The sequence below is a fragment of the Plectropomus leopardus genome, chromosome 18 (genome assembly GCF_008729295.1).
Source record: "Plectropomus leopardus isolate mb chromosome 18, YSFRI_Pleo_2.0, whole genome shotgun sequence".
NCBI classification, from domain to species: Eukaryota; Metazoa; Chordata; class Actinopteri; order Perciformes; family Serranidae; genus Plectropomus; species Plectropomus leopardus.
Genome location: NC_056480.1, coordinates 26,156,395 through 26,170,755, shown reverse-complemented (window position 1 = coordinate 26,170,755; position 14,361 = coordinate 26,156,395). Strand labels below are relative to the sequence as shown.

The following is a 14,361-nucleotide window of genomic DNA, read 5'->3' as shown; positions in this document are numbered from 1 at the left end:
TTGCAGTGTCCAGCTCGGCCTCATATTAGAAGATTTATGTGAAAAAGTGTAAGACCACACTGGTATTGGTTATATTATAACCTGTGTTTGAATACTTAGCTCATTATAGATAAGCAAAAGTAAATCTAATCACCACAATAAATATTGGCATTGTATGTTTCTGCAAGCCGTGGATACAGCAAAACTTCAATTAATAGCCTGAGCTATTTTTTGCTTAAATCAGTCACCTCAGCATGCTTATATAGACAGGCGTCTATATAGGATGGGCTTTTATTTCCTTTCACACAAAACTGTTGCTCAGAAATGATGGGAAATACAGTCAAATTATGTAGTTTTAATAATTATTTTTTTAAAACCTGGTCTGATTGGCTTTATATATTTATTTATTTATTTATTTTCAAAACATGTGAAGAAGGTACTAAGCAACAAAAGAAGAAATGAAAAAAACCAACTAAAAATTTGCAGAAAAAACTTTAATAAAGAAAAAAAACAAGAAATGGAGAATAAAACCAAAAGAAATCTTAAAAATTATAATAATTCTGTACAATCATTTAAAATATATAAATATGATAGGTATGAAGACATTATTTGTTAGCTTTTTTAGAAATAGTGTCCTACATCTACTAATCTCTTTTTTTTTTGCGTCTCTCTTGTTTACTGTCGGCAATAATGTTATCTTTAGTGCTTATGCTGCCAGTAAAATTCATTGAATAATTAAAATGTAGAGAATCTTACCAAGCTAACATTGTGAGTAGTATGCCCATATTGACAAAAGTTTAAACATATATACGTGATCTTAGCAGCTAACTAACGTATACTCCAGCAGGTGGCCAATAAACAGGTTTTATACATCCAACGAATGCATCCAGAGATGAATCAGCTTCATCATTTACATGATATATCGGTTTGGGTATGTTTAAACTGATGGAGGTGTTTACATGGATCGTGTGTAATCTGTTTGGGCTTTAAAACCTATTCTAATCAGATTAGCACAGACAGTTAAAGTAGCTGGATGCCTTTAAGCTCCATACACACACCATTTTAGCATGTAGAAAAAGAGGATTGACAGTAGAGTTGTGTGTGGGTGAGAGGTTTAGAGAACGTTCCAATGTAACACTTATGTTTTACTCCAAAAGTATCAGCTATATGCACTCTTCAATTATAACATATTGTGGTAGAATTAAACATAATACCTTCGGAAAAGTGCCGAAACAAGTGACACCATTGTCAATAGCCTTTTTCACACTGATAATATTTAAAGAGGATGTTGTGAATGTACTCCTCCTCAGTCTCAGCCTGTGTGTGCATTCTGTTTGGCTCATAACCGTGTTGCAGTTTGTGTATTGTCTTTTCATCCTTTACAACAGTTTCTACTAGCACAAGTCCAATTTTCACATATTATTGGCCGAAAAAAAAGAAGAAAAAATGCGCCCTCTTCCTTCTTTGTGCCATAAAGCAAGCCAGCTCTGGTGTTTTGTGTCTACCCGAGGGCCCTGCCCTTTCTGCTGAGTCTGATTATCACGCTGCACTCTGATGCAATTATCAAGCCCATACAGCTCACATACACTCACTGGCAGCAAACCTCTCCTTTTTACAGCTCATCTGAATCCTGGAGAAATAGTGAAAGAGGCATCATGGAACCTTTAAAACAAGGGCCATGATTCACTGAATTTAAAACGGAGACAGAAAGTGAAACAAAAGTGTCTTGTTGACCATATTACGTTCGTCCGTCCATTTATCCGTTCTTCCCATTCTTGTGAAAACAATATCTCAAGAACGCCATGAGGGTGTTTTCTTCAAATTTGGCTCAAGCGTCCACTTGGACTCAACGATGAACTGATTCAACTTTGTTTGTCAAAGTTCAAAGATCACTGTCACTGGGTCTGCCTTATTCTTGTAAATGTGATATCTCAAGAACACCTTGAGGTAACTTGTTCAAATTTGGCAAAAACACACAATTGGAATTAACAATAAACTAATTAGACCTTAGTGGTTAAAAGATTACTGTGTCAGTTTCACTCTCCTAAACACAGTATCACAAATGCCTTGAGAGAATTTCTGCAAATTTGGCACAAATGTCCACTTGATTTCAATGAAGTAATTAAACCTTGGGTGGTGAAAGTTAAAGTTAAAGTTAAAGAGAGTTAAAAGATCACTGTCACCTGATCTGGTCCATCTTATTCTTGTGAATCTGAATATGAAGAACACCTTGAGATAATTTATTGAACTTTGGCACAAAGATCCACTGGGACTAGATGAACTGATTAGTACTTGGTGGTCAAAGTTAAAAGATTACTCTAACCTGGTCCATTTCATTATCCTAAACACAATACCTCAAAAATGCGTTGAGAGAATTTCTTCAAATTTGGCACAAATGTCCACTTGGAGTCAACAATGAAGTAATTAAACCTTGGGTGGTTAAAGTTAAAAGATCACTGTCACCTGACCTGGTCCGTCTTATTCTTTTGAACGTAAATATGAAGAACATCTTGAGATAATTTATTGAACTTTGGCACAAACATCCACTGGATGTGATGGCATTTTATTTTCAAAAGCAACATCCAGATTCAAAGCACTGTCCACCACCTTGGCGACATATGAGTCAGGGCAGACATAGATGCAAACTGTAACTGCAGCTTGACTGGTTCGTGAAAGCATACAAATGCAACGTGGCAATTGTAGTTTTCCATTTCTATTAGTTTTAATTGATTTGTTGTTGGGGGGTTTTTTCTAATAAAAAGACATACACATAATTTAAAAAAAACTCTTGTATCTGAAAATGGATTTGGAACAAGATAAAACTATCTTAGACAGTGCTAATGTTAAACTTGAAGATGGACATTTTATGGGGGACATTTGACCAGATGAAAGGTGTTTGTGTGAGCAGTGCATAGGGGTGAATGACATTGTTTGGAGGTTTTTTGCGGTAATAGTTTTCAGGCAGCTGCTATTATTAGATGGTCCCCAGCTTGGAGAGCTGGAGGTACATGCTGATACTCACCAGCCTGCCATAAAACAAATAAAATACAACACAGACAGACAAACACAAAACGGGGAGATGGGACATTCAGACAGCCAACTGCAGCCTTGTAAGGCTTGCAGTCTTGAGCTGCATCCCAGTATGCTAGATAAGAGTGCCAGAGCCTTATTTAGCCTGCAGACTGCTGTCCACACACACACACACACACACACACACGCACGCAAACACACACGCATGCATGCACGCACACACACACACACGCACACACACACACACACACACGCACGCAAACACACACACACACACACACACACACACACACACACACACACACACGGCCACGTGCTGGGATGGGTCTGTATTGATGACTGCTGGGCTGCCACCCCTGTGAGTGGATGCATGGTGCTGGTGTGTGCAGCAGGGCAGTAGAACAGAGTAGCTCTGACTCCCTGGAGCGAATCACTGCAGCTGGAAAACCTTTAGATCATCTGTCCAACCCAGCCTCTCTCCATCTGCTCACATCACTCAGAGGGCTGCTTTTACTTTATCAGGAAACATGAAAATGAATCAATTTGTTTCTGTTCCTTCAGGGTGGAGGTCCTGTGGTGATTTGGCAAAGTGAAGTCTTATTTTGTCAGGGATACAGTTCTGCAGTTTGTATGCTATGTGTTTTTTTTTCGTAACATAACAAATTGCACATGATTTATTAAAGGCAAAAGATAATAATGATGCTACAGGCAAGGGCTTTAATGAATTCCAGAACCAATTTCAACTAGAAAAGTGCATTCAGTAGAGCACAGATCTCTGCTAGGCAGTCAGAGATTTTTTTTCCATTTAGCACCATACCTAACTATATTGGATCATAATCAGCATCTGAAAATGCTCCAGTTTAAAATGAAATAAAATTTGCTATGGATGTTAAGTTTTTGAGCTAAGGGCGCAGCCAAAATGTGGCCGGTAACTGATGTGAAGGCTGAATCCAAATGTCTCCACACTTGCAAACTCACAGACTTTGTTTGGGCATTTCTGTGTTACTTGAATCGTGTAAGCCAGCAATGATATTCATCCACATTATGATACAGATATGTGTAGAAGTATATGCTATAATAGCTCTTTTTTTTGACATAGTCTTGTCCTTTTTTACAAACATTTCCACATTTAGCCCATAGGCCATGTTAAACAGAAATATATGATTATTATTTAGTTTAACCACACAAAAAACAGCCTATGGGATTTATATCTTGTTATCTGCAGGGGCGGATGAGCACACAATGATCAGCTTGAGCAAAGCCACAGCAACATTATCAAACCTTAGATCTCTGCATATATTTGCACAATGATACTGTAGTTGTTCTTCAATACCCGCAGTATGATGTGAAATGATACTACGCGAGATGATCAATTTTCCACTTTATTTTGTCCTTTAAGATTAGGCTCATATTTTTTCAAGTGTCTTAAAAGAATACTTGAGCAAGAACTATTTTTTTAAAAGTAAAGTAAAAGCAGTTTTTATTGGTCTGAATAAAGTTTGGCTTAACAGCATGAGTTTGTAATGACTGACCCACCAATGCATCAGTGAGGCTGAGGCTTTCGTTTTTGGATACACAGCTTTAATCTTCTTATCTCTTCTTCAACACTTTTTCTCCCAAAGAATTTACTTTTGAGCAGCTTAGTAATTCCCCGGGTTATACCTCCCAGTTTTAAGTCTTTTAGTAAGTGCGTAATGATTCTCTGGCTCTGTAAAGCTCCACCTCATGCTCACTGCTGTGGCACAGAAGTGTAGAAGCAAGCGGAGTCCCAGCTGAATCCTTAGAGATACACTGAAATGCTTAAAAGCTGGAGAGAGACGATAAGAAATTGAATAGCAGAGACTGCAGACATAACTCAGTCTGTTTAATACGATATGACTACATATGAAAAAGTAACTCTTTATTAAATGATATATTAATACACCAAGCATGTTTGGATTCCTCAAAAGCAGGTTTTAGTTCAAAATAGGCTTTAGTTCTTTATCCAAAACAGCTTAGGGAATAAGGTGTCACATTTGTGTAGCAGTTTAGTACATTATGTAACTAGACATGTATATATATTCTTCGTATTGGTTACTAATTACTTATATAATTAAAGGTCATGTATGCTTGTTAGTGACTCCTCTCTGTAAGGCCTTTAAGTGAACTGCAGGCAGCATCCTGTTCATGCGCTCGGATCCTGTAACCAGGAGCAAGACCTGGGTATGGGCCGAAATAATGAATAGACAGAAGAAAAAGAAGGCTTATGTATGGTTAAGCATTGCATATGGCTGTATTTAAAAAAAATGTTATGTTGGTCAAAAAATTCTGCCATAATGGTTAACTGTATAAAAAAGCTGTTATATTTAGTTTGCTCCAGCTCGTGATGTCATAGTGTTTACAAGTTAACTGCTTTTAATTGGACTGTGCTCAGTAAATCTTAGCAATAGATTTACAAATATCTGGTAAAGCCCAAGCTTGTACTCTAGAAAGTGTGGACCACTAAAGCTCCATATTTCCTCCCTTTTCAATTTCCCATTGTTAAAGTCATGTATTTTACCCTGAAACAGTTCCAAAACACCTGTAGTTTGTTGCCAAGTCATACATCTGCTTTTAAAAATAGCCTAAAAATAAAACAGCCTTAGCTTTAACCTTCAGTTTGTCTTTCTGTAATCAAAGAAGTACAAACAAAGCGTTGCTATATAATGCATCTGCAGCCTGCTGTACAAACTGTCTGCTCCGGTGCAGAGCCATTATTCTCCTGCTCCACCGCCGTCACATCAGCCCAGTGCTCAGCATGCTTTCTCTTATCCTCCTTCTATTTATGTCTGGTGACAAATAAGTAGCCAGACATGTTTGCGCCCTGTTCTCCGGCCCTCCCCACGTTACCTCTTATTAGGGAAGCGGCGAAGGGATTGATCAAGCATGAATCCTGCCTCTCTCATCATTACCTGCAGATACACATTGTCACAACTCAGACAGCAGCTGCTGAAGAAGGGGGGGGGGGGTTAAGGAGAGGAAGAGAAGAGTATGGAAGGAGCGTCTCTTTCCACAGACCTAACAAGCTCCTTACTGAGAAAGAAGAGTGCCAGGACGGTAGGCAGGGGGGAGGCAAATGCAAACACGTATAGAGAGGCGAAGGAGGTAGTGGGAAGATGAATGGACTGGGAGGAAGAGAGAAGTGCAGTAGAGAGTGGGCTCACGAAAAAAGAAAAAAAGTATGTAAAAATGGAAGCTGGAAGGGACATTCGGAGATGCTGCAGGAAAAGGAGCTGGTTTAAAGTAAGAAACGAGAATGAGAGAAATAGCCAGGTTTGCACAAATTGGCCCTACAGAAGATAAGGGCTAAGGTGAAGCTGGAGGCATGAATAATGCAAGAGGAGATTTGGATGCAAAGCTTTGGCCCAGTGAGGCTGAGAGACAGACAGTTTGGGTTACATGCAGCTCTGCTGGCGGGAAAGACACTAGATTACCTCTCATCCATCCTTTACATCTGTTAAGAGGCTTACAGCAATGGAGGGGATCTGCTAACACAAACCCTCATCCTGTTTTCTTTATCATCAGACAACCTGTTTCACCTGCAGGAGTCAAAGCTTTGCTCCGTCACGCGTTTATTTCTGTTTGTTCCATCAGAGGATCCTCAGAGATCGGGACACGTGACAAAATTCAGTTATGAATTTACCCACAATACTTGACCCCGCCATGGATTAATGGTTATGATGCTCTTATTAGATTAAAGCTGTGATTGATCTTTGTTACATCAGTGGAATATTCAATTGAATACACATCATGATGTGGTGAAATATGGCATGAACATGAGCCTCTGGTCAATTGTTGAGGACACAGCTGCTAAAAAAGGGCATGAAACAGACTAGATGGGTTCTTTTATAACTTTTTCATTCATCTGTAAACTGCTTGTAAACTTGTTCTTAAAGGGTTAGGTCACTTACATTACAAAACAATTGCGCCTATATGTGATTTCTAATATCTCAGTTCAAAAGTATGAGCATTACTCCCCTTCTATAGCCAGCCCCCACTCTACTGAAAAGGCTTTCCATATGATTTTAGATCCAGACTGCAGGGATTTGCTCCCAGTCATTCCAGCCCAGCACCCTCCTTTTTTCTCTCTTTTTCTACCTTTACCCAAAAGGCAACCTTCAGGGCTAAAAAATGAAAGTGCCAAAAATTGCAGTTCCTCGAATGGCCACTTGAGGCTGGCTCCAAAAATGAAGCCATTCTAACAGACCACCATGCTTAAATTACCAACTTATGCAGAAATAAACATGTTTACAGCTTGTTTTGCTCGTTTTGGTCTCTATAGGTGAATTGTTCATAATTAAATCATAAGGGATTTTATTACTTTATTAAACTGTTTCCAATATATTAAAACATAAATTTATGTATAATTAAGGGTGTTTCCGCTTTGTGTGACAGGTAGGTATCATCCATTGATGGCTACCACAGTGACAAAGTTAGTTAGGTAGTGTAACCATAGTTTAACCCCACATTTTCAAACAATAGGTGTAGCTGTAGCCTAACGAAAATTAGCATCACAGCATTCAAGCAGTTAACCATTAACTGTAAATGCAACCAAACCAACAGTTAGTGTTAGGGTTAGCTGCACCCTCTGGGTCAAAATCCTCCTGGGGGTGCAGTGGAGGATTGTGTAAAACAGTGTAATTACATCATCATGATGCCCTGTGGCCCCCAAAAGAGTTCTTCCCATTGACTTACATGGTGAAAGAGATGTCTGTAAATCAGTGGAGACATTATTTTGAGCGTTACAGATCTGCAAGGTGGCTCAATTTGCACCAGCATGTGCGTTTGTTGACATTCCAGCGATGGTTCCCATGTTTTTGTGTTGTCTCAACATAACCGCATGCACCGTCATCCTGCCATGTGCTGTTGTTGACATCACAGTAGCACCATCTTAGAACGTAAACAACAGACGCAGAATGATACCTAAAACGTAATATGTAGACATGGAGGTCCGCTATAGAGTGGCAAAATGTGACAACTTGGGCTGAAAACATGTTGACAGAGATGCTGCTGACTATTTATTACCTCTGCTAACCAGTATGCATTGGATTTGGGTGTAGGAAGAAGAAGAAATAAGAAAGAAATAAACCCCAAAATGTGGCCAAAAACAAAAACTAACAAAAAAACTATGTTGCATGGTAAGATACCACTGGGAATAAACCAGCCCTTGGCTCAGTGACAAAAAAAAAGCCTGCTGCAAAGCTTATTCAAATAGTGCTGACCGACCGAACCGACACGCTTGAGTGAAAGGATTTCAAATGTCTCAGCATATGTTGGTATTGTTGAAGGCAGGTTGCTTTAGGAAGCACATCTGAAGAGTCTCGCTTGTGTGTGTGTGTGTGTGTGTGTGTGTGTGTTTGAATGTGTGCACACAGGTGCATTGTAGACACAGTGCTCACTCAGTCCTTTCTTTGCCAGCTTGCCTACACGTATCCCTGCCTCAAGCACAAAAAAAGTTCAGGAATAAAAAAAAACAGAGCTCTGCAGACGTGGATAGGTGTATTGATGCTGTCATAAACAGGTGTGGATAACACCCATAACCAGCAATGCTGCTAATGGAGCCTGTAAAGACTTTTAGAGGCGATGTACCCTCATTTTTGAAGCTGTACATTGTGTCTTTGTCTATTTTTGGCGAGCATAACATGTAGACTATATAAAGTTGTGTTTTTGGAACCTGGGGCTTGGCTCTTTTCCTGTTTCTTCTTTTCTTGTTAAGACTTCCTTCTCCATCTCATTAGTTGAGTGCCAGCGAGAGGACAAAGCTTATGCTTAAAGGCTCTCTGTCTCCACAAATCACATGGATCCTTTTCTCTGCTTGCTTCTTTTTTTAAAAAAGGGCTTTTATTTTAATGTTTCTCATCCGCTGTATCATTTCATGAGCACCTCATGAAGAGCCAGCTCAGTGTGCACTGGAACAGCTCTTATGGTTAGAAACATGCCACAGGATGTAGAGTTGATGAGAAGCCCGCGCCCTGATAAGATTCATTATTTCAATTTCCCGTGGTTGTTATTGTGGCAAATTTGCGATTCCCTTCTCGACTGAAATGGTATTGCATTTTTCTGTTCCCTTTTCCTTCTGTCATTAACATGTGCTCTGGGTGACCAAATTGAATTTTGTCAGAGCAAAAAACAAAAAAAAAAAGCAGATGGAAATGTTTTTAAGATGCATTTACATTCTGGTGACAAAAGAAGATATTATTGTCAAGTAGACACGCATGGAATCACATAAATAAATTCTGTAGATAAATAAATGAGCTAACAGTTAATGTAATAATCTTTTCTTTTTTTTTTAAACAGGCTCTACTAATAAAGGTTATTTCTTCTCATTATCATAATTTTACTTGTTGCTCCTGTTAGCATGAGCAAAAGCAATGCCAAAGTAATGTACTTTTACTTGACTAATCTGTAAAGCATTTTGAGTTGCCTTTGGGTATGAAATGTACTATATCAATAAATTTGACTCGCCTAGTGTCTCCAAATTGCATGACCACCTGAGCAGGCACAGCATGATTCTTAAAATATGGCGCCCCGGCAAGACGTCAACTTTACACTCTCTACATGTGCATCCTTGTTTAGATGAATTAAAGGAGAGATTAGTCCCTTTATTTTCACTCTTATTTAGAGCAGCAGACTCTGGTTGGATTGAGAATTAATTTCGTGGATCCAGAATAATTAAGATGATTAAATTTGGTAGCTGTTGTTGAGCTTGCTAGCTTAAGATAGGCAGGGTGATTGGCTGAATGGGCAGTAATGGATGAGAACACTCCTGGTGTGAAAAAGTGACAATATGACATGAAACCTAACATGAATTGAATGTGTCAGTTTGAAACACGTTTAAATTGTTTTAAAGGGGACATTTTGAAATAAAAAAAATCATTCAATGACATAGAAGTTTCCATTTTAAAAATGACTTTTAATCACGTTGCATTCCTACTTTATTTATCGTCTCTTTCTCTTTCCTGCAGTATCAAGATGGTGCTGATGTGGACCAGCGGCGACACCTTTAAAACAGGCTACTTCCTGCTCACCCAGGCTCCTGTGCAGTTCTGGACATGTGGCCTGCTGCAGGTTTTCGTGGACTTTGCCATTCTGTTCCAGGTTTACTACTACAGTCGATACCCACAGAAACCAGTGTCCCACACCGTGTCCCACACCACCAGTGCCAAAGCCCTCTGAAAGCCTGTGAGAGCTCTCAAAGGACATGTCAAACACAGCGGTGAGGAAGCACTTCTAGAGGTGCTGTGGACGTGTATAAACACACATGAGTGCCGAAGCACCTTGAGATGATGCAGGCTGCTCACCCTCATCCACAAGTATACATAAAGACACATACACACCCATAAATAAGGCATGGACATACACAGACACTCGGAGGTGTTGACGTTTGTAGCAATACCCGAAGGACACTTGTTACAAACAAACTCAACCTTTTCATTTTTATTTATCCTCCTGACTCTTTCTCAAAGTGACTGTATGCTCGTGTTTAGGAATGCAGACTCCTCAAAGAATATATCCTTGAACTGACTTGTGCATGTGGAGATTAGTATGCGCATACATGAATATATACAGTAAGCAAACGCAGATGTAGGCGCTGAGATCTGCGCTCGAGGAAGTAAGGACCAACGTTTGTCGTCCGCTTTTAGCCGATGATTGTTGCATGGACCCTCTGCCTTAAAACACACTCATTCAAACACGGCTTGCTGCGATACCAGCAATAGAAATGTATGAATCAAAAAAAAAAAAAAAATCTTGATAGACAATGTAACTGAATGTACAAAATGACTTTTGTTATTTAGTTGTTTTTCCCCAACACAGTGGAGAAATGCTGGTCAGTCTACCACTTGTTGGACAGACGGTTGCCGTGTGCTGTGGCACACTCGATCTCTGAAATGGAATTGTAAGAAAAGTCGAGGCAATCAGACTTTACCAAAAGAGGGAAAAATGCCAAAGGCTTGAAGATTGATTGCATTGGCTTTTTTAAAAATGAGTGGCCTTGTGGGTAACAGAGTCTTGAGAAAATCCAGGTTTGTAAAAAAAGGTGTTTAGTTGTTGGAAACATGAAAGATCATGATCAGTGTTCAGGCTGCGTACAGTAGGCCGTCGAAAGGTCAATGTCAAGATTTTTATACTGAAGCTGTTGCTAATTTTTTTTGTCTATAATTTTGATCATTTTCATTCCGCAAATTCCAAAAGCACCACAGGAGTCAGTTCATCCTCAGATCTCACCACTCTTAAGATGCATTTAGACTTAACTCAAAGTGACGAAGAAGAAGAAATACTTCACCCACAAAATGACCATTTGTATGTCAGTAAGAAAACGCTGCTCTCACGTTTCCATGGTAAACAGAGAATCCAAAATAGGCGACTATTCTTAATGAAGTCATTGGGATGCACTTTTAACAACAGCAATACTTTAACAAAACATTTGTTGACAGACTCTCACGCAGCTCATGTAGTAAAATCTAAGTCTCATGTATCCATTCGTACGCTCAGTACTTTTCAATCAGATGCATTTTTGCTAAAACGTTACTTTTTAAAGGCCCTGACATACCAAGCCGACGCTTGTCCTTCAAGTCAGTTTTGGGCCATCGGTGAGCATCTGTTGACCTAGTCTTGACCTCGTCTGCTTTTTTTTTTTTTTTTTTTTTTTTAGCCAATTCAACATATAGTATCTGCGTCGGAGACTCAGCACAGCTGTGATTGAGATAACTGTTCAGCCCAGCTCAGTGTAAGAGAAGAGAAAGTGAGGAAAGCATACAAAGAGCTAAACACCAGGGGGAGTGAGATAGAAATCACCTCGATATATGAGGTAAGATTATTTTCTTTAGCAGAAACGTCACCTGGTGGTTTGTGTTATTATTCAATGGCACATGGTGAATATGCTTTGTTTTTTCAATGTTGAATTGTGTTGTTGATGTGCCAACTGGCTAACTAGTGTCCGATGGGTCGTTCCGTTTCCGTTTGAAGTAGGGTTACATGCGGTTGCAGTCTGCTTATATGGAGAGTTATTTCCTCTCACGTAGGTGCAGAACGTACATGCTCTTTGGCCATCAGTGTGTTTATGTGCAACTTTTTGGCCGAGACACAGGCGACTTTTGTCGCCACTACTTCTTTGATGTCTTCTTGATGTTTGGTCTATCTGGGCTTTAAACATTAGTACAAACAGTCTCATTCACGAAGTAGCATGAGTGGGCTCGTACATGTGTTTGAATTTTGCTGCTCAAGCAGAGCTCCTCTGAAACCGCGTGCTTAGGCACACTCAGGGCGCCCTACTTGTCAGCGTTATTGTTTCATATTGTAATGTTTTAGCAAAAATGCATGCATTTTGCAGGTCGTGAGCATACAACTAGATAAATGAGATGTGGACAATACTGATATGTGACTTTTGATATAGTTTTGCTTTTGTCAAACGTGAACCCCAATGACTTCAATTCATCAAGAGTTTCCCATCTTTTTTGTGTTCTTTCTGTGTTCATCCCAGAAGAATGTAAGTTAAAAAAAACATGTTTTCTTCCACAATTCAAGGCAACAGGTGGTGAATAATTTGTCTACAAATTGTCATTATGCAGGTGAAGTATTCCTTTAAGTCAAGGCATAATTGCATATGAAGTTACTGATATAAGTGGGTGAGAATATGCTCTGGACAGGGAAAAGTGAAGCAAGTCATCATTAGTTGAGAAGGTGTACTTTTGGTTAAAAACAAAAAAAACTGTTTTATGTCAGTTTATAAATCTACTTCATAAAGTTACATGGAATAGAATGAAACAACAAAGATGATCTCAGAAGTGATTTTGGTGGGTGCAGAGGTTATTTTTGCAGATGGAAATTACAGCGAAAGGATCACTTTTTAGAGACTGATATTTCTGAATATGTTCAGCAAAATCATATCTTCCCTTCATGTTGGCCGTGCATAAGACTGACTGGCCAGTTTATTATTCATACCTCAGATCCAATAACATCCCCTGATATCCCTCCTCATGACTCCACATCATTGTATGTGGCTGCTTTGGGCAGGTTGGGCTCATTACCATTTTGTCACAAGAAATTAATTTCCTGTTCAGATGGAGAAGCAGCCACATAACACAGTGAGGATTTTGTTTGTTACTGTTGTTGTTTTGTAATCTTTCTCTGGGGAGGAGAGAAATGCCAAACCAGGAGGTGTCAGGACTGTCAGCCCGTCAGTGAACTGTGTACCAGAGCAGACCTGATTCTGTCCTCCTCTTCGAAGCCTCAAGAAACGGAAACTTCCCTTTTGTTCCAGAGGGACGTGGCTGGAATTTTTTTTAGGAATATTTAGTTCTACACTCTTAAATATACAAAAAGACACAGTGGCTCCTTGGTTTCTTAGCTGTGGATGTGCACTTTTGTTTGCATTCACACCTTTTTCATCACCATATTTATTTTGTTATCCTTTATTTAAAAAAAAAAAAAAAATCTTCAAATGCAAGTGCAAGATGGTGTATTCCTGTTGTGTTATTCAGACAGTGGTGAGGGTGACTGTGTTGTATGGATCATGTGAGATACCTGACAGGTTCATGACCTCAGAGTTTCACTTTGTTTCATCCAATGTATCAGTTTTTCTGTTTATTTTTTGTACTTTTGTATCGTTTATTTTATTCACTTAAAAATATGAAGGTATTTTCCCATAGAAACAGCCAAGTTGTGCGTTGTCTTAACTGTGAAACCTACACCTAATTCATAATGTACCAAAATATCATTACCAGTATGTTTTTTATGCCATTTTTATTTTACTATTTTACATTTTAGTTTGTTTCATTTTTCTTTTAAACTGCCAATTGTTCATCTGAATATCCAATGACATTCAGGCTTGTAACAGGTTCTGTATGCGACATTCAGTGCATTAATATAGCAGGAAACTACTTTTTGCTATGGAAAGACATAGTGGAGAAATGGCGTCCTGAGCTTCTCTGTTTTTTTTATTTTGGTAGCCAGTCTGCGAGCATGATAGAGCATGTAAGTTCCTTGCTGTCACTGTCATTTTTTTATTTATAGTATAAAAATATCCCAAGTGCACTGCATTTTCCCATACATCTCAGTGTGGACATACTTATGCACCCAAAACAGCAAGTTTCCAGTTTAGGATACTTTCTCTCCCAAGTCAACAGTGCTAGGAATGTTCGCCTTCTTCGCACCATCGGCTGGTAGCTGCCAGCTCAGCTACTTCAGTATTGGGAACCAAGTGCAGACAATCCTGGCTCAGGCTATAAATCATGAATGTCCAAAATGTCGCATACGGCTCCTTTAACCCTTTGAAACCTGAACAAATTGGCTTGATTTCTTTTAAAAACATGGGAAGAAGGAAGAAATGAAGAA

The 14,361-nt window shown here is 39.2% G+C and overlaps 1 protein-coding gene across 2 annotated transcripts in view; it reads left to right on the top strand.

Annotated features, from left to right (window-relative positions):
• The window catches only part of LOC121957892 (solute carrier family 66 member 2), a 39,673-nt gene extending 25,312 nt beyond the window's left edge, over nt 1-14,361 (top strand). For both annotated transcript variants that reach the window (XM_042506689.1, XM_042506688.1), the window contains one exon: nt 9,993-14,361. In XM_042506689.1, coding sequence (XP_042362623.1) covers nt 9,993-10,203 — 211 coding nt within the window. In that variant the 3' untranslated portion in view covers nt 10,204-14,361. The remainder of the gene's footprint in view (nt 1-9,992) is intronic.